The 21,894-nt window shown below is 42.1% G+C and overlaps 1 protein-coding gene across 2 annotated transcripts in view; it reads left to right on the top strand.

Annotated features, from left to right (window-relative positions):
• Positions 1-21,894, top strand: part of LOC106092939 (prominin-2) — an 82,702-nt gene that overhangs the window by 21,533 nt on the left and 39,275 nt on the right. For both annotated transcript variants that reach the window (XM_059369474.1, XM_059369473.1), the window contains exons 2-7: positions 12,242-12,407; positions 12,470-12,525; positions 12,626-12,852; positions 12,975-13,162; positions 19,268-19,363; positions 21,612-21,823. In XM_059369474.1, coding sequence (XP_059225457.1) covers positions 12,251-12,407; positions 12,470-12,525; positions 12,626-12,852; positions 12,975-13,162; positions 19,268-19,363; positions 21,612-21,823 — 936 coding nt within the window. In that variant the 5' untranslated portion in view covers positions 12,242-12,250. The remainder of the gene's footprint in view (positions 1-12,241; positions 12,408-12,469; positions 12,526-12,625; positions 12,853-12,974; positions 13,163-19,267; positions 19,364-21,611; positions 21,824-21,894) is intronic.

Here is a 21,894-nt window from a genome sequence, read left to right as displayed (position 1 = left end):
GCCCTACACATGCTATCACTGGCCGCACCAATTTTACATAAGTGAGCTCGTAGTCCTATGTGTCCCGTTATGATACCAAAAGCTTTACTGGCCTCATTTTTACTTCATTTCGGTAATAGCCTCGTCTTCTCACGATTTGGATAACCCCATAGGTTTTTCGCCGTCCTACCGACCGTTTCACTGTTCCACAGGGTTGCATGCGCATTAATCTCCCACGCTCTTAAGTTGGACTGCGTCGACCCGAAAGGCTTTGGTATAAACAAGTTTATTGACGGCAGTTCTCAGGCCTTCACTGCCAAATCGTTCGACCTTTCATTCCCCCTTACTCCGTTATGGCCCGGCACCCAAACGATGCGGATTTTGCCATCTTCAGAGAAGGCGTTAATCTCCTTCTTACACTGCAAGAGTGTGCCTGACCTTACCCTCCTGGATGTTATTGACCCTAAGGCAATTTTACTGTCCGGAAAGATGTTCACACTCGAAGTCTTCGCGTTAACACCACACCGCCTCAGGCATTCCGTGATCGCCCTGATCTCCGCCCGCAGGACCGTATTATGGTCAGGCAGTCTAAAACAGATCTCAGTCCTTGGGTTCTCAATGTAGACTCACAGGCCCACACTGTCCTCTAGCTTTTATCCATCCACGTAACATGATATTCCAGATGACAAATACATGCTTCTACCATTGCACTGCTCACTAATTAGTGGGTAGGTGGAAGCATGTAAGCTTTTGGTGGCATAGCAGTCTGACGAGGCCGTCAATCCAAGACTGTGCCGCTGGCAGCAGTGCTTCTCACTCGACCTCAAGGTTTATCTCAGGTATCCGATCGGAAACCTCTTCCCTTTCTTGCAGATTTCCTATCGTCGCCTCGTTTATACCGCGATGGTATGAGCTGCTCCCATCCCTAATCCGTTCTCCCATCGCCTTATGTCTCATAGCCTCAGTGGCTGCCTCACACTTAATGTATATATCAATAGGTCGGATATCTAGAAAAGTCTCCAGTGCATTAGTGGGCGTGGTCTTCATCGCTCCGGCTATGCCAAGACAAGATGTTCTCTGAACCTGTTGTATAGTCCTCAAGTTGCATTATTCTCCTTGTCAGACCTATAATGCTATATGGTATTTTGATCTGGTGGACGGCACTTCAAGAGTCCACCTATGGTTCAATATTCAACCGGATCCAAATGAAGGATTGTTTGTGCATCATAGCCGCGTTGAGGACGACCATCTGATGCACTTAATTTAATGCTACATCTTATGCCTCTGGGCATTGTGGCTAACCAAATTGCAGCGACCAATGCCGTGAGGTTAAGGGAGCTTTCTCTTTGGTTATGAGGCGGCTACGGACACTGTGTTATTCGTGTTACAATGTCTTGTGCACTGTGGATTATACCCTAACTGAACCGCTTTTTAATATAAAGTACTGTACCGCTATTCTCGATACAACCGATTTGAACTACGATATCCCTGATAATAGAAGTTACTTAGACTTCTATACGGATGGTTCTAAACTAGACGACCAGGTGGCCTTTGGTTGCACTTTAAAGATCTGGAACTGGAACATATCGAAAAGGTTACCCGACCATGCAATTAAGGACGTGGTGGAATGGCTAAGATTTAATCTCAAAACAAAAAATGGGCATAAATATCTTCTCAGACAGACAGGCAGCCATTTAATACCTGTAGAACGTGTTTCTGAACACAAAAACCGCCCTGGTCCTTATGTTGCACTTTTTCTCCATAGCAGTCCACCAAACTACTGAGGCGTAACTAAGTATTGGTCTAATCACGCTCCTGTAGAGCCAGTGGACTATCCAAGGATTCAGGCCCCATCTCGAGCTTACGTCCCCTACATAATGCCCAACATCTCTGAACCTTCTCAGTACGCTCCTGAATGTGAAACTCCCAATTCAGTTTCAAATCCAAGATCACCCCCATGTATTTGACCTTGTCAGACATCAAAATCGTTTTATTGGGGAAACATGGTGTTTCAAATTGGCCCACCTTCGTCTTCCTCGTGAACAGGCATATTTCAGTCTTCTCTGGATTAACATTGAGACCTTTGGGTCTAGCACAGTCATATGGCATATGCAAGACCCTTTCGGACCTTCTGCGTAGCTCGTTTGGATCCTTATCTCTTAGAAGTATTATAACATCGTCTGAGTAGCAGACGGGTTCAAATCCCTTCGCAGCCAGCATCTGTAATAGGTCATTTATGGTGGTCACCCATAGGAGTGGCGATAAAATGACCCCCTGTGACGTGCCCTGTGCCATTTTCTCCCTTATATTGATGTCATGGGACACACAATTTATGGTCTAAACGTTGTACTTTTTCTCCATAGCTTGGATTCAGGCCTCATTTCGAGCCTACTGCCTGTCTACACATTGCCCAACATCTGTGAACCTTCTCAGTACGTTAAAGAATGTGACACTTCCAATTCATTTCCCTGCTCAAGATCACTCCCATGTAATTGACCTTGTCAGACATTAAAATCGTTTTATTGAGGAAACGTGGTGCGTCAAATTGGCCCACCTTCATCTTCCTCGTGAACAGGCATATTTCAGTCTTTTTTGGGTTAACATTATGGTGGTCACCCATAGGAGTGGCGTTAAAATGCCCCTGTGACGTGCCTTGTACCACTTTCTCCCTTATATTGATGTTATGGGACACACAATTCATCTAATTTGTGGTCCTAACGTTGCACTTTTTCTCCAGCAGTCTACCAAACGACTGAGGCGTAAGTAAGTATTGGTCTTATCACGCTCCTGTAGAGCCAGTGGACTATCCTCGGATTCAGGAACCATTTCGAGCCTACTACCCGTCTACATATATAGTGCCCAACATCTGTGAGCCTTCTCAGTACGCTCCTGGATGTGACACTTCCAATTCAGTTGTCCATCCAAGATCACTCCCAAGTATTTGACCTTGTCAGACGTTGAAATCGTTTGATTGAGGAAACGTGGTGTTTCAAATTGGCCCACCTTCATCTTTCTCGTGAACAGGCATATTTCAGTCTTCTCTGGGTCAACATTGAGACCTCTGGGTCTAGCCCAGTCATATACGATATGCAAGACACTTTCGGCCCTTCTACATAGCTGGTACGAATCATTACCACTTAGAAGTATTATAACATCGTCTGTGTAGCAGACGGATTCAAATCCCACCTTAATTAGCATCCGTAATAGGTCATTTAGGGTGTTAACTTTTAGGAGTGGCTTACCCCTTCGAAGTATTATAACATAGTCTGCGTAGCAGACGGACTCAAATTCCTCCTCAGTCAGCATCCGTAATAGGTCATTTATGGTGGTCACCCATAGGAGTGGCGATAAAATGGCCCCCTGTGGCGTGCCTTGTACCACTTTCTCCCCTTACATTTATGCCATGGGACACTCAATTTATCCACCCGTTCCTAAGCATATGGTTTATCCAGTCTCTTAGGACCGGGTTCACCCGGTACTGCTGTAAGGATTGGATTAATGTGTCTGTCCGCACATTATTAAACGCCCCACGATGTCAATGCAAATCGACAATGTGTACATCTTGGTATCGATTCTGCTCTTTTGTGCACAACCTCATGCTCGGCAGTCTCCACCGACCTTCTCTTGACATAGGCATGATGGTTGTATTTGAGCAGTTCGCTGGTTGTCCTACTCTTTATCATGGTGTCCACAATACGTTCCATGGTAGAAAGGACGTAAGGCTTTTAGGTCTGTAGGCGTTTTGTGTCGCATAACTTACCTTGCAAAAAACATATAAAGGTCAGCAAAAGTGTTTTGTTGTTAGAAGTATTTGACTGGCTATGCGTATCGTGATTTCAATTTCGACCGAGAAATACCATCAGCGGACGATGTCACGTGGATCGTGGTGGTTTACATCCATCCAAACTAGAGTAGATTGTAAAGCACACATCTGAATCTACTAAAGAGCCCTGTTCAAATTTAGATGTGTGCTTTACAATCTACTCGAGTTGGAAGATTTTCCGACTTACTTGGAAGATTTTCCTTCTTTACTTCATACAGTTAACTTAAGGTTGATGTCATAACGACCATTGGGAGCTCCCCAAGCTGTTACCGAGACACAAGATCTCCAGAGATCTTTGCGCTAAGATATGTTTCTAATAACCTCACTAGAGTCTTTGGTATAAAAAAACGTCCGTCTAATAGGACCATAGTCTTTCGCTTAAGTTTGTCAAGGTTTTTGTGTTTTTACAATGAAAATGACTTTTAGATCCCACAGGTTTATATATGGCATGCTGATACAATTGAACCTTCAATCTCTTCTGTAAATGCTCCAAAATCCGCTCATTAGTTTTCTACTCTACTAATCGCAACAATTTAGAATTTCTGCTATTCATTCTACTTCAGCTCAAAAATATTCAATTAAATTTACTAATTGCTAAGTGATGTCGCTGAAGCTGAAAATAAACAGCATAAAATTGTTCATTTCATTCAATTTGCTGGTGGCAGATAGCATTAGCATTGGCCACAACTACAATTGGAGCATCCATAAGTACGAACCACAAATTTGAATAAAACAGCCACCGCATGAACAAGGACATGTTGTACAGCGGGATATTTTTGGCATATCCCGATTGTATGTTCTGATGACCACCAAAAACCTTCATTGCATTTAGCATTAAAACTGACCATTTGGTCAGTGGAAAAACAAACTCAAATTTAATAATTGAATTCGAAAAGTTTTTTTGATGAGGTTTGGTCATTTGGAAATTTAAGTATTTTTTTTATTTGTGAACATTTATTTCACCCTTTTAGGCAAAGGCCATACTGCCAAATGTCATTTTATGGTTGTTATAAACAATCAACACACACACCACTTGTCCAACTAGACTTCAATTGCTCTGCAGCTTAAATTATGCTGTCATTTGATACGAACGATTGACCATTCGTAGACCCCAAATCACAATATTGAAATAAATCGACTGTCATTTTAAGGAAATTTTAATTGAGTTAAACATTTTTTCAATGTTTAACAGCTTTGGTTAGGGTTTATTGTGACATTTCGTATTCAGATTCACTTAATCAAACTGTGATGATGTACAGTGGCCCAAATGGCCACAACACCTAACTGTCCATAAAAATGTTCACATTGGAGGTCCTACATGCGTTAACACCACACTACATCACCTCATGTATTCCGTAATCTCCAGGATCTCAATCTGCAGAACTGTGTTATGGTCAGACAGTCGGAAACAGATTTCAATGCCTGGATGCTCAATGTAGACTTCCAGGCCCACCCTAACCAATATTCAAAAAACTAAAGTCTAATGTTTGGTACCAAATATGTATACATTAACTCTTAAGAGGTTAAGCATCTCATACAACAACACCAAAAGGGAAAAGATGTAATTCCTTGGTTTCAGACGGGAGTTAAGTGCAAAAGTGAAGTGCAAACAAAGTGAAAGTCATTGTGTAAAAGTTTAGCAAACTTGGATAAGAATTGCGCTTTTTAAAGGCTCAAGAAGGATAATCGGGTGATCGGTTTATATGGGAGCTATATCAGTTTATGAAACGATTAAGACCATTCTGTCTTTTTCAAGATTGGGAAGAAATTTTCGTTCTGCGACATCAGGCCGTGCAGTGGCAGGTGACTCAACACCGCCCAACAAACAGGGAGCCGACAACGAGACAATCCCGGCATCTCTCAATATTGGAAAGAGAATCATGCAGTGCAGTGGCGAGAGACACAACACAGCCTAACAAACAGGAACCCGACGGCATCTCTCAATATTTCGAAAGAGTATCATGCAGTGCAGTGGCGAGAGACCCAACACAGCCCAACAAACAGGAATCCGAAAACGGACCCATCACCTACTTAAAGATTCGGAATACTGGGATATGTAAAGATCCTAACATTGAAACTTTAGGCAGCGCAGCGACCGGAGTCTCAATGCAACCTAAAGAACAGGGAGCCGATGATGGTACCATCACCTACTCCCAAGAAGCCCATTTACTTAAGATTTGGAAGGCTAAGATAGGCAAAGATCCTGATATTGAAACATCAGGCAGTACAGGGAATGGAAACCCAATAAAGCTTAACGAACAGGGACCCGACGACTTTATAAAAAGTCGGAAGACTAGACTAGGCAAAGAACCTAATACGATGACATCAGGCAGTTCAGTGACAGGAAAGTCAACGCAGTCTATAGAACAGGGAGCAGACGAAGAGATCTTCACCAACTCCCAAGACGTCCATCTACTGGAGGACCAATGATTGCGGTGATACACTCTGATGGACAAAATCAACAAGGGCAAGATTCATATGGCCTTAATTATGGACCGATGGACGACCCGGAACAAAGTTTCTAGACTAAACCATATTAACTGCCAATTATTCTATGCTAACACTGCTACTCGGCCGAGGACCTGCGTTATTTGTCATAAAAATTTTAATTATATATTTTTCCCAGAGTTGTCAACGTCGGATGGAACAGTGGTGGGGCAGTCAGACGGTGGAGCATACTTGGCATCAGCTTATCTGCCTTTCGACTTTCCGACACCGCCACCCACGTCGGAGCTGCAACGGCTGGTGAGGAAAGCAAAACAGACAGGAAACGAGGTGCTAATAGGGTGCGATGCAAACTCTCACCACATTTCGTGGGGTAGTACCAACACTAATAAGCGGAGCCAAGCCCTGGCAGAGTTCTTGAATACTAACGACCTAATAACACTTAATATTGGTAACACCACTACCTTTGTTAATAGGATTAGGGAGGAGGTTTACATGCGACAATATATTCGGAAAATCTGATCGATGAGGTTCAGAATTGAAGGGTCTCCATGGAACACTCTTTCTCTGACCATCGCTATATTAGGTTTAAAATAGCACGGCCAGCGCCGAATCCGATAAGCTTCCGGAATAAATTGAAAACCAACTGGACAAAATTCGGAAGACTATTGAGAAGAAGACTTGGGCAAGATAATTTATATTGTCCAAGCAGCGACGAAAATGTCAACAGGATTACGACTGTACTGTACGGGAAGGGAAATCAGCCCAAGAAAAACCCTGGATGAGGTCCACAGACTATTTAACAGAGCACGTCGTAAAAAGGCAGAAGTTTATTGGGATGTGTATTACACACGGCTCAAGGAATACAATAAGATTAGCAGAGCGGCAAAACTTGCCACCTGGAAGCTTTTCTGCGAACAGGTCGATAGCGTTAATGACGCCGCCAAGATATAAAAGTTTCTTTCAAAAACCCATGTCCAAACTGAAACTTTAGTAGACGACATGGGAGTGAGAGCAGTGTCAACTGAGGGCATGTTGAGGCTTTTGATGAAAAAGCATTTTCCACAAGATACGAAGGGACTCTCGGAGACACCGGAATCCTGGGATAATCAGAAATTTATGGTCAAGGAAGCCTTGAGAGGCTTCAAACCATTTAAGTAACCCGGACCTGATGAAAATTAGTAATGCCTGTACTACAGAAAGAGGGAGACTATCTGGATCCCCACCTGGCCAATATTTACACAGCGTGTCTGGGACTTGCATATACTCCGAAATCCTGGAGGCAAGGGTGGTATTTCTACCCAAGCCCTGCAAGGCAAGTTATGCGACACCGAAGGCCATGCGTCCTTTCTACTCGAAACCATGGAACACATTGTGAACTCCATGACAAGGAGTAGGACATCCAGCGAACTGTTCAAATACAAACAGCATGCCTATGTCAAGGGAAGGTTTTTCATGTGAAGGTGGCGATCCTCTTTAAGCTCCTGTAGGTGAGCGGCTCGTTCCGGTCCAAACCACCGATCGGCGCGGAATCGTGTATCCATTGGTAATTTAAAAGCGCCAATAACTCATCTTGTCATATCGAGCATCATAGGCACTCAGTATTTGTGCAAGAGCCGGTGGCGCCTGACCTCTCACTAAGACTCTCCGCTCGATACCGCTGATTGTTCGCGACTGCCATTGCAACTACTCCGTATGTAACAATCCATTATCCAAAACCTATGGACGCGCCCGGTAACTCGCAGCCAAGCTTCTCGTGATAGCAATGAACACCATACAGATCGGACTTCAATGTTCCGTTCTGTGTGGTGCTGACAGCTATCCCGTGACGTGTCAAGGGATCCTTAGAACAGTACCGGCTGGACCCAGTCCTTAGAGACTGGTTAAACAATATGCTAAGAAACAGGTGGATAAATTGTGTGTCGCATGGCATAAATATAAGGCAGAAAGTGGCACAGGGCACGCCACAGGGTGCATTTTATCGCCACTCCTATGGGTGACCACCATAAATGACCTATTACGGATGTTGACTGAGGAGGGATTTGAACCCGTCTGCTACGCAGACTATGTTATAATGCTTCTAAGAGGTTAGGACCCGAACCAGCTATGCAGAAAGGCCAAAAGTGTCTTGCATATGACTGGGCTAGATCCGGAGGTCTCAATGTTAACCCAGAGAATACAGAAAAATGCCTATTCACGAAGGTGGGCCAATTTGATGCACCACGTTACCTCAACGAAATGATTTCCATATCTGACAAGGTCAAATATTTAGGTGTGATCTTGGACAGAAAACTGAATTGGAAGTGTCACATTCAGCAGCGTACCGAAAACCCTCACAGATGTTGGGCACTATGTAGACGGGCCGTGGGCTCGAAATGGTGTCTGAATCCTAGGAAAGTCCACTAGCTCTGCAGGAGTGTGATAATACCTACACTTACTTACGCCTCAGTAGTTTGGTGGACTGCTATGGAGAAATAGTGCAACATAAGGACCATACAACAGGTTCGGAGAACATGTTGTCTTGCCATACGTGGAGCGATGAGAACCACGCACACTGGGGCACTGGAGACTAGTCTAGATATCCGACCCATACACATACAGATTAAGTGTGAGGCAGCCACTGCGGCTATGAGACTTAATGCGATAAGAGAATGGATTGATGATGGGAGCAGATCATACCATCGCGGTATATTCGAGGCATCGATAGGAAACCTGGAAGGAAGGGAAGTGGTTTCCGATCGTATACCTGAGATGACACTTGAGGTCGAGTGCGTCGCACTGTTGCAAATGGCACAGTCTTGGATTGACGGAACCCTAGTATTGCCATCTGGAAGATTGTGTTACACGGATAGTGTTAAAGCTAGGGAACAGAGTGGGCTTGGGGGTTTACATTCAGAACCCAGGGACTAAGATCTGTTTTAGACTGCCTGACCATTGTACGTTCCAGCAGGCGGAGATCCGGGCGATCACGGAATGTGTGAGGTGGTGTGGTGCTAACGCGAGGACGTCGAGTGTGAACATATTTACCGACAGTAAAATTGCCACAAGGGCAATAACAACCACGACGGTGAGCTCACAAACAGTCTTGCAGTGTCAGAAGGATATTAAAGCCTTCTCTGAGAATGGCAAAATCCGCATCGTGTGAGTGCCGGGCCATAGCGGAGTAAGTGGAAATAAAAGGACAGACGATTTGGAGGTGAAGGCCAGAGGACTGCCATCAATAAACTTGGTTAACCCGAAGCCTTTCGGGTCGATGCAGATCGAGTAAAGGGTGTGGGCGACGCATGCGCATGCAATCCTGTGGAACAGCGAAACGATCGGTAGAATCCGAAATCGGTTTTTATGGGAGCTATACCGGGCAATGAACCGGCCCTGAAAACTTAGCCTACATGTTGCTAGAGTTATACCCACAGATTCCAATATCCCTGGAATGTCTAGGGTAGTTCCTAGTCTCGCAAGGTCGTCCGCTTGACAATTCCCTAGGATATCTCTGTGGCCCGGCACCCAGAACAGGTGAATATTAAAATACTCAGTCATCACGTTGAGAGATCTGTGACAGTCGAGGGCGGTTTTTGTGTTCAGAAATTCGTCATCCAGGGATTAAATGGCTGCCTGGCTGTCTGAGAAGAGATTAAGGCCAATAGTCGTGATGTCATTATATCTTAGCCGTTCCACCACTTTCTTAATTGCAGGGATCTCCGCTTGATACACACTGCAGTGGTCTGGTACCCATTTCGTTATGACCAGTTCTAGAACTTTGGAGTACACCCCAAAGTCCATCTGGTCATTTAGTTTGGAACCATCCGTATAGAAGTCTATTAATTTCCATGTCCAGGGTTATCGTAGTTCCAATCGGTTCTGTGAGGAATTGTGGTACAGTACTTTTTATCAAAAAGTAGTTCAGGCAGGGCGAAAACCACACTGCCTGGAACATAGGACTTAGTATCAAGGATAACAGAGCCACAAGACCAAAGAGAAAGTTACTTTAGTCTCACGGCAGTGGTCGCAGCAATTTGCCTAGCCACAATGTCCAGAGGTATTAGAGGTAGCATTAAATTCAGCGCATCAGAAGGTGTCGTCCTCAGTGCGGCTATGAGGCGCAAACAAGTCATCCTTTGTTTCCGGGGTTAAGTTAAGGTTAAGTTCGAAGATAGGCTATATCGGACCATATCTTGATATAGACCCATTATAGACCTATCTGCCGATTTAAGGTCATAGCCCCATAAAAGCCACATTTATTATCCGATTTTGCTGAAATTTGAGACAGTGAGTTGTGGTAGGCTTCTTCAATTTGGTCTCGATCGGTCTAGATTCGAATATAGCTGCCATATATATTGAACTCTTGATTTAAGGTCTTGGGCCCATAAAAGGCGCATTTATTGTCCGATTTCACCGAAATATCAGATATTGAGTTGAGTAAGGTCGTTCGACATTCCATTTGAATATGTCCCAGATCAGTTCAGATTTGGATACAGCTGCCATATAGACCGATGTCTCAATTTAAGGTTATGGGCCCAAAGAAGGCGCATTTATTGTCCGATTTCGCTGAAATTCGAAACAGTGAGTTGTGTTAAGTACATCGACATTCCATTTGAATTTGTTCCAGATCGGTTTAGATTTGGATATAGCTGTCATATAGACCGATGTCCCTATTTAAGGTTTTGGACCCAAAGAAGGCGCATTTATTGTCCAACTTTGCCGAAATTTAAGATAGTGAGATGCGTTAGGCTACTCGACATCCTTTTTCAATTTGGGCCCCATCGGTCCAGATTCGGATATAGCTGCCATATAGACCGATCTCTCGATTTAAGGTTTTAGGTCCATAAAAGGCGCATCTATTGTCCGATGTCACCGAAATTTGGAACAGCGAGTTGTGTTAGGCTACTCGACAACCTTTTTCAATTTGGCCCCGATCGGTCCAGATTCGGATATAGCTGCCATATAGACCAATCTCTGGATTTAAGGTTTTAGGTCCATAAAAGGCGCATTTATTGTCCGATGTCACCAAAATTTGGAACAGTGAGTTGTGTTAGGCCCCTCAATATCTATCTGTAATTTGGCCCAGATCGTTTTAGATTCGGATATAGCTGCCATATAGATCGATTTCTCGATTTAAGGTTTTAGGCCCATAAAAGGCGAGTTTATTGTCCGATGTCGCCGAAGTTGGGGACAGTAAGTTGTGTTAGGCGACTCTGAGAGACGATTTCTGCAGGATGTGCGATGACAAGGAGACGGTCGAACACATTTTTGTCACTTTTTTTTCACCCTATCTCTTTTCGCTCCTGGATTCCCTTCAGGCACTTAGTCCTCTCGTCATTCTGAATTTCTGTAGAGGCTTGAATAGGCTGACTAGGCCATTATCTCACCGGTGAGATTTTCTTGCTAGTTTTATTTTTATACCCTCCATCATAAGATGGGGGTGTACCAATTTCGTCATTCTGTCTCCTCGAAATTGCATGGCATTTTGTCGAAAGCACACTAACTCTCGAACAAGTCGTTTGAAATTTTTCACGAATACTTTTTATTAGTGTTGGTCGGTTTTGATTGCAAATGGGCCATATCGGTCCATGTTTTGATACAGCTGCCATATAAACCGATCTTGGAACTTGACTTCTTCAGCCACTACAGGGCGCAATTCTTATCCGATTGGAATGAAATTTTGCACGACGTTTTTCGCTATGACTTCCAACAACTGTGCTAAATATGGTTCAAATCGGTTCATAACCTAACATAGCTAACATATAACCCGATTTGGGGTCTTGACTTTTTGAGCCTCTAGAGGGAGCAATTCTTATCCGATTTAGTTGAAATTTTGAATGCCATGTTTTGTTGTGACTTCCAACAACTGTGCCAAATATGGTTTTTAGCCTCTAGAGTATCTCTATCTGTGTTGCTCCGTCCTCTTTTCTCTTCTAACTTCTTCCAGGGCGAACACAATGGACTTACCAAAACCTTTTTATAAAAAACTTTAAACCTCTTCATTTTTATTTACAGAACTTTAAAATGGCCTACAACAATGAAACACTGCCCACAGTAGCCACCACAACGGGGACATATTATTCCTATACCATACCGGGTATGGACATAAGTAGTGGGTCCATGATTTTCAGTCTTATAAGTCAATTTTTGGGAGTGATAACACCCGATGAATTGCCCTTAGGTAAGTTCGGCCATTTAATACAAGATTTTAAAAATATTTAACAAAATTATATTTTAATCTAGGTCAAGTTAGGCAGTTACTACACTCGAATTTCACCATATATGAGTTTATCACAAATGTAGGTACTTTTGTAGTTGGTATACCATTTTACGGGTGTTCCTATATATGTTTCTTTCTTTTGGGGATTTTTTTTTTTTTGGTGCAACTTGCAATGAAAGGCCATAAAAGTCGAATCCGGCTTTATAGCTTTGATGAGCATATTTGTGATCTTGGCTTTGGTACCCATATTGGCTTCCTGCTGTTGGTGCTGCTGCAGCCGTAGACCAGGCGATGATGAGGAATTTGCCCGAAATGCTGCCATGACAAATGAGTCCCTGGAGGAGAGTCTGCAATGTCGTAAAAATGCCTCCATAACCACATTATGGATAGTTTTCATATTCTTAAGGTAAGCTGGTTTTAAAACCATGGTCGACTGCTTGTTGCTCCCTTGACAACAATTCCATTTAACTTGCTGTTGATGATCTGCTTTAAAGATTTTGTTTTCTTCTTGGTTTACTTTTATTACAGCCTCAGTGATTTGTGTATTTTTTATGCCAACAGCCGTTTGGCCAGCACCGTGGAAATGACTCCCGAAATGATCAAGTCCACAGTGCATGACATGGAGGTATTTCTAAAGGACACCCATTTACAAATAAAGCATAAACTTGATAATGGTTTTCATGTGTCCGTGGAAAAAGTTGTCAAAGATTTGGAAGGTAAGAAAGTTGCAAAGAAAAAAAAAAGGAGTGAAAGCGACAGAGTTGACATATTATAAAAACTTTAAGCTAAGAAACTTGGACAATTTTCAAATATAGCACTATTTTGAGATAGCTATACTGACCTCCTTCTTACTTCTTTCCATTAATAGCCTCGTCCTCTTACGGTCCGGATCACCCCAAAGCATTTTCGCCGTCCTATCGACTGTTTCGCTGTTCCACAGTATTACATGTGCTTTTGTCGCCCAACCCCTTAACTTGGACTGCGTTGTCTTTGGGTGAACCATGTTTATTGGCGGCAGTCCTCTGGCCTTCACTGCCAAATCGTCCGCCCTTTCATTTCCCCTTAATCCGTTATGGCTCGTCACCCAAACCATGCGGATTTTGCCATTCTCAGAGAAGGCATCCTTCTTACACTGTAAGACTGTTCGTGAGCTTACTGTCCTGGTTGTTGCTTATTATGACCATTTTACTGTCCGTAAAGAGGTTCACACTCGACGTCCTCGCGTTAGCACCAAACCACCTAACGCATTCCGTGATCGCCCGGATTTCCGTCTGTAGGACAGTATAATGGTCAGGCAGTCTACAACAGACCTCAGTCCCTGGATTCTCAATGTAGACCCCCAGGCCCACTCTGTCCCATAGCTTTGATCCATCCGTGTAACATGATCTTCCGGACGGCAATACTAGGATTCCGTCAGTCCAAGACTGTGCCGCTGGCAACAGTGTTTCCTAATCGACCTCAAATGTCGTCTCAGGGATCCGATTGGAAACCTTTTCCCTTCCTTCCTATACAGCGATAATATGAACTGCTCCCATCCTCAATCCATTATCCCATCGCCTTAAGTCTCATAGCCGCAGTGACTACCTCACACTTAATCTGTATATCAATGGGTCGGATATCAAGAATAGTCTCCAGTTCCCTAGGCGGCGTGGCCCTCATCGCTCCGCCTATGCCAAGACAACATATTCTCTGAACTTTTTGTATGGTCCTAACGTTGCACTTTTTCTCTATAGCAGTCCACCAAACTATTGAGAAGTAAGTAAGTATTGGTCCAATCACTCTCCTGTAGAGCCAGTGGACTATCCTCGGATTCAGGACCCATTTCGAGCCTACGGCCCGTCTACATAGTGCCCAACAACTGTGATCCTTCTCAGTATGCTCCCAAATGTGACACTTCCCATTCAGTTTCCTGTTCAAGATCACACCTAAGTATTTGACCTTGGCAGATAACGATATCGTCTTGAGGAAACGTGGTGCGTTAAATTGGCCCACCATCGTCTTCCTCGTGAACAGGCATATTTCAGTCTTCTTTGGTTAATATTGAGACCTCTGGGTCAAAACCAGTCATATGCCATATGCAAGACCCTATAGAGCCTTCTTCATAACAGGTTCGGATCCTTACCCCTTAGAAGTATTATAACATCTTCTGCATAGCAGACGGCTTCAAATCCCCCCTCATTCACTCAGCAACCTGTTCTTTAGGCGTTGTTGAGTGTCCCCCCACTGCACCGCCTGATGACTCAATATGAGGATATTTACCTATCCTTGTCTTCCCAATCTTGAAAAAACTGACGTGGCCCCGTAATACACCATGCCTTTAGTCTTCGCCAAACTTGTCACGGAGACTTGATTAATGTCAACCACAAGGAAAGTTCCTTCCTCCTTCTCCTTCCTGTGGAAACCCTGCCATTTCTCCATGACCAAATCTTGGTTTTGCTTGTTTAAGACTTCCATCATGCGTTCCGTCGCGATTCCGCCACCCACATCCTTAATGGAGACCATCACCTTTGTGAGCTGAGGGATGTCCATCTCTCTCACAAGGTCGAGGTTTGCGCCCCAGGGAGTGTTGATACTTCCAATAAACTTTTTAACGATATCAATACATTCCTCTGACGCAAAGCGCAGCGTTAAGATGTCCCCTCTATCCTTGCAGCTCATAATTCGCAGGGGTGGACTCCCTTAAGATTTCGAGAATCCAATCGTTTACCAAATACCTCACCTGGGACCGACGATCTGGTGGAATCCTACCAGATGCACAGCCGAGTTCGATGACTGCATAAGTCATCTCATCTCTGTTGTGCTTCCTTGCCACTCCGAATTGAATGTCATTATCAAAATGCATTCTCTGTTAAGAAAGTTCGTCGCGTTCATCTTCAATTTTATAAACAAAGAGCAGTTTTGGCTCAATGGGTGCTTTAATAAGCAGAATTTTGAAGTAAAGTTCAGCCAGAACCATTGCAAGAGCTACCAATGCATCCAAAAAACGTCACAGTTTTATGCGGTTTATGGGTTGGTGCCATCATTGGAACGTACTTCTTCAAATATGATGCGAATCGTAACGTGAATTGTGAATGGTGAGCGATACCGTTAGATGATATCCAACTTTTTTCTGCGCAAAATGCAAGAGCTTGACTTGCATGACATGTGATTTCAACAAGACGGAGCCACATGCCACAACGCACGCGTAACAATGAACTTATTCAGGGACGAGTTTGGTAAACATTTTATTTCACGGTCCCGAGACCGGTCAATTGGCTGCCATCGTACCATTTTTTTTGGGAGCTATGTTAAAACTCATGTCTATACAGACAAGCCCGCTCAATAGACGCATTGGGAGACAATATTGGAGCACTTAGTCGTGAGATACCGGCTGAAATGTTGGAAAGAGTATGCCAAAATTGAACTAAGCGGATGGACAATTTGGGGCGTAGTCACGGACCGTATATGGACCGTACTGTCGACTTAAATAAAGATTTCGTGCATTTTTCTGAATTTTTTGTTTGAAGAACTTTCCGATTGCTTTTAAAAAATCACCCTTTATATACTCAATGGGGTCAAACATGGATATTTGTCATACCCACCATCCCTCGGTGGTGGGTATGACAAAGGATAATGGGTAGCTCTGCTTTTGGAGCTATACCAGGTTATGGACCAAACCGGATCATACTTGGGTTAGAAGTTGGAGACCATAGCTGAAGTCATTGTGCAAATTTTCTGCCAAATCGGATAGGAATTACGCCCACTAGGTGTTCAAGTAATACAATCGGGAGATCGGTTTATATGATTCAGAACACGTGTGTTAGAGCTTACAGGGGATGTCGCTGTGCAAAGTTTCAGCCGAATTGGAAAAGAACTACGCCGTTTAGAGGTTCAAGAAGTACAATCGGAAGATCGGTTTGTATGAAAGCTATATCAGGTTAAAGACAGATTCAGACTATATTTGACACCTGCGTTAGAACACTGAACATAGGAGATGTCACTGTGAAAAGATTCCGACTTGGATAAGAATTACGCCCTCTAAGGGTTTCAGAAGATCAGTTTATTTGGGAGCTATATCAGGTTTTGGACCGATTCAAACCATATTTGACACTTATGTAAGAGCTCATAGAGGATGTCACTATGCACAGTTTCAGCCGAATCGGATAAGAATTACGCCCTATAGAAACTCAAGAATTATAATCGGAAGATCGATTTATATGGAAGCCATATCAGGTTATAGACCGATTTGGGCTGTACTTGGCGCAGCTGTTGGAAGTCATGACCAAATTATTCCAATATTTGTCAGAATCGGGCAAAAATGTATACAAGAGCTATATCTTAATCTGAACCGATTCGGTACACATAATAAAAATCTTAGAAAAAAGGCAAGGTAAAAGGCATTTAGTAAAAATCTTTTTAGAAATGCGTTGATAACGGCTCCAGAAATTAAAATCGGTTGATATACCTATATACATACGGGAACCATATCTAAATTTAAATCGGGTGATATACCTATATATATACGGGAGCCATATCTTAATTTGAACCCTGTACCACAGTAGTGGTGTAGGGTATAAAAATTGATTCGGACCATAATTGGTATGGATGTTGGAGACCATAGTAGTAGTCACTGTGCAAAATTTTAACAAACTTTCAGCCTCCACAGAGGCTCAATAAATAAAATCGAAATATCGGTTTATATGACAGCTATATCAGGTTATGGACCGATTCAGACCATATTTGGCACGTTTATTCAAGGCTATAGGAGAAGTCGTTGTACATCATATCGGATACGACTTGCTCCCTCTAGAGGCTTATATGTTTGCTATATCAGGCTATGAATCGCTTCAGACCCTATTTGGTACAGTTATTGGAAATCGAAACACCTCATGCGAAATTTTATCCAAATCGGATAAGAACTGCGTCCTCTAGAGGCTCAAAAAGTCAAGATCTGTTATCGGTTGCTATGGCAGTTATATCAGGTTATGAACCGATTTGGATCATACTAAGCACAGTTGTTGGAATTTCAGCTAAATCTGATAAGAATTGCGTCGTCTGGAGGCCCAAGTATTCTACATCCAAGCTTCAGTTTATATGGCAGCTATATGAAAACATGGACCGATATGGCCCAATTACAATCTTAACCGACCTACTCCAATGGGAAGTATTTGTACAAAATCTCTTCATTCCTTCGAAAGTTAGCATACTTTCGACAGACGGACGGACAAACATGGTTAAATCGACTTGGAATGTCAAGACGATGATTTGGCGGTAAAGGCCTGAGAACTGCCGTCAATAAACTTGGTTAACCAGAAGCCTTTCGGTCGAGCTCACTTGTGTAAAATCGGTGCGGCAAGTGATAGCAAATGTAGGGCATGCGGGAAAGATGATGAGACGTTGGAGCATTGCTCGGCTTTCGCGTCTAACAGATACCAGCACTTAGGTGGGGACACTGTACCAGATATGAACCAACTTAGGGGAGTGGCATGAAAAACAATTAAGGATTTTGTAAGCAGCACGGAATTCCTTAATTAGATTTTCTTTTTCGAGGTTACTGTTTTTGTATTTAGAGCGTACAACAAGCCGATTATTGGCATAGGTGTATGTCCACAGTGGCATAGAGCGGATTAATATCTGCACCCTCTTTTCAACCTAACCTTACCTAAGACGATCAAGATTTTATATTCTTTGTTGGGTCTCAGATCAATATTTCGAGGTGTTATAAACGGAATGACGAAATAAGTATACCCCCTTCCTATGCTGGAGGGTGTAAATGCAAATTTTGCCCATGAACATTGCATTAGGGAACAGGGGCAAACTTCTCACATATCAATGAGAGCAGTCCAATTCAAGTTTAAGCTCAATGATAAGGGACCTCCGAGTCCGAATGGAGTGCCGCAGTGCGACACCTCTTAGGAGAAAAGTTTTTACCTCACAAATGTTGCCACCATTAGGAGGTGAAAACCGCTGCTGACCATTTTTCTGGTGGTCTCGCCAGAATACGAACCCAGGCGTTCAGCGTCATAGGCGGACATGCTAACCTCTGCGCTACGGAGGCCTATACTGGAGGGTAGGAGTATAAAAAAAAAATTTTATCATAAAGAAAATGTTTACATAAAATCTTTGCTAAAGGGAAATGCATCAACATGAGGGAACGGAATTTATTGTCAAAATTGTGTTGTATGGGGATTTTGTCAAAATTTTATTTCTATAGGAAATTTTGGCTAAATGTCATCTCTGAAAGAAATTGATCAAATATTCATTTCTATAGGAAATTTTATCAAAATTTAATTTCCAAGTGTAATATCATCAAAATATCATTTCCATGGGAAATTTTGTAGAAATTTCATTTCTTGCTATATTATGTCAAAATTTTATTTCTATGGAAAAATTTTCCCATTCTTTCATACCAAAGGGAAATCTACACAAAATTTCATATTCAAGGGAAATTTTGTCCATATTATTTAACAAAATAGATGAAAACAAGTTTCTATTTAATTTTGTTTAAACCTTGGCAGCCCTGGTCAAAAAATCCCCTTGAAAAAAAAACTATTTTAAAACTTTTATAACTTTATTATTTTTATTTTATTTTTTATTACAAGCCATATACATGGTAATATTGTGGCCATCACCAGGAGCTACAAAGTTTTCTGGGTGTGTTTTATAGCCGATATTGGCATTATGGTGTTTACTGCTTGTGATGGTCCATGTACCGTAGATGAGCGTCTTTCGTGGTGTAAATGCTATCTATCATCATGCATCTGTGTTTTGTTCTCCTCTCTTCTTTTCGTTTCTTTCTTTGTTTGTTTTTCTGGGCCATTTCATATCTCAACGGCCGTCAGATGTGGATGTTTTACTTGGGGAACCAATTCAAGCGGAAATTTCAGCACATACTGGCATTGAGTTGGCCTATGATTCTTTGGCAACCTTAAGCTTGGGTAAGTAATAAAAAATTGAATTGATATTTTTTTACTGTTGGGGCCAAAAATTGAAATAAACTAGTAAGGATGGGTGAACTTCGGGCGGTGCCGACTGGACAATACCCTACACCTACACTATAAGTACAATGTGGGAGCTATATCCAATTGTGAAGCAATTTTGATGGACCTCGGCGGATGTTTCAGATGGGTTATTAAACAATAGCAAATTTCCCGCAAATATATTCAAACTGTTATAACTACGGTTGACAAATGACAACACTTTTGCAAATTATACAAAATCTGACGATTTTGGATAATTTGCTATATCTAAATCGTAACCGATTGCGAGTAAACTTCTCAGATATTGTGGTAGTCGTCGAAAAAAACGTTGTACAAATTTTGCCAAGATTGGTGAAAATCGAGCGATATAGATATACGACAGCTATATCTAGATCTGAGACGATTTCTATGAAATTCACCAGTTATGTCGACAGTCATAAGAAAACCTTTCCAGCCAAATTTCGAGAGAATCAGTTAACAAATGAGCTCTTTATTGCAATATTTCTCAAAATCGGACGAACATATATATGGGAGCTATATCTAAATCTGAACCGATTTCGACCAAACTTCTCACACATTGTGGTAGTCGTCGAGGAAAGAGTTGTGCAAAATTTTGGCAAGATTGGTCAATAAATGCGCTTACAGTGGCCCAAGGAGTGAAAATCGGGCGATATATATATATATATATGTGTGAGCTATATCCAAATCTGAACCGATTTCTATAAAAATCACCGGTAATGTCGGAAGTCATAAGAAAATCCTTCCTGCCAAATTTCGAGAGAATCGGGTAACAAACGACCATTTTATTCTAGTATTACTGAAAATCGTACGAACATATATATGAGAGCTATATCCAAATCTGAACCGATTTCGACCAAACTTCTCACACATTGTGGTAGTCGTCGAGGAAAGAGTTGTGCAAAATTTTGGCAGGATTGGTCAATAAATGCGCTTGCTGTGACTCTAGAGGTTGCAATTGGGCGATTTATATATGTATGAGCTATATCCAAATCTGAACCGATTTCTATGAAAATCACCGGTAATGTCGACAGTCATAAGAAAATCCTTCCAGCCAAATTTCGAGAGAATCAGTTAACAAATGAGCACTTTATTGCAATTTTTCACAAAATCGGCCGAACATATATATGGGAGCTATATCTAAATCTGAACCGATTTCGAGCAAACTTCTCAAACATTGTGGTAGTCTTTGAGGAAAGTGTTGTACAAAATTTTGGCAAGATTGGTCAATAAATGCGCTTGCAGTGGCCCAAGGAGTGAAAATCGGGCGATATATATATGTGTGAGCTATATCCAAATCTGAACCGATTTCGATGAAAATCATCGGTAATGTCAGGAGTCATAAGAAAATCCTTCCTGCCAAATTTCGAGAAAATCGGTTAACAAACGACCATATTATTGCAGTATTACTGCAAATCGGACGAACATATATATGGGAGCTATATCCAAATCTGAACCGATTTTTTTCCAATTTCAATAGGCTTCGTCTCTAGGCCGAAAGACACGCCCATACCGAATTTCAAGACGATCGGATGAAAACTGCGACCTGTACTTTGTACACAAATTAACATGGACAGATAGACAGACAGATGGACGGACAGACAGACAGTCAGTCGATCGGCATACTTATCTAGACCCATTTATAAGTATACCGATCGACTCAGGATCACTTTCTAATTCGATTTAGCTGTCCATCTGTCTGTCTGACTCTCTGTCTGTCCGTCCGTCTGTCTGTCCATCTGGGTGTTACAAAAAAATGCACTAAGTTATAATACCCTGTACCACAGTAGTGGTGTAGGATATAATTATTGGCAATGGAAGGTGGTGAAAGTAGTCAATAGTTGTAATTGTTTGTAGTTTTTAGTAACCAAAAGTTGTTCAAGGCATTTTGTATATTTTTTACTCTTCAATTTTGTTTTCCCTTTTATTTCAAACAAATAAATCAATTCTAGTTGACCTACTAAATCCGGAATGATATCCCATAAACAGTATTTTCACACACACCGTTCTTGGCTTCAAGCATTTTCGCGGTTCATTTCCATTAAAATATCGATAAACTTTACAATTTCCCTAGCATAAGTCACATTTATGGTTGATTTTATAGGGGGCACTTCCCAAAGAAAATTCTATGGTGATTTATGTTCTTTTTTTTTAAATAAATGCATATTCTTCATACTTTCTTTTCAAGCAAATGCCGAACTCATCTATCGTGTCCTTATGCTGCAGGAGACTGTTGGACGAGCCTTGAAAATCTCCCAAGAGGCTTCCGCACGCATGGAAGAACTTCAAATACAATTGTCTGTGCTGCAGCGCCAATGCACGTATCGTGACCGACCACTGTGTGATACGTTGCGCATACGAAGTTTTGAAGAGAATGGCATTATTGATGCTCTCAAAACGGTGAGTAAACAAAATTTTATTCTATACTTGAATTATCACAGAAACACATGATTCTTGAAAACAAGTAAAAG

The sequence above is a fragment of the Stomoxys calcitrans genome, chromosome 5 (genome assembly GCF_963082655.1).
Source record: "Stomoxys calcitrans chromosome 5, idStoCalc2.1, whole genome shotgun sequence".
Taxonomy (NCBI): Eukaryota; Metazoa; Arthropoda; class Insecta; order Diptera; family Muscidae; genus Stomoxys; species Stomoxys calcitrans.
The sequence above is the reverse complement of the archived record's forward strand: the minus strand, read 5'-3'. Positions and strand labels throughout refer to the sequence as shown.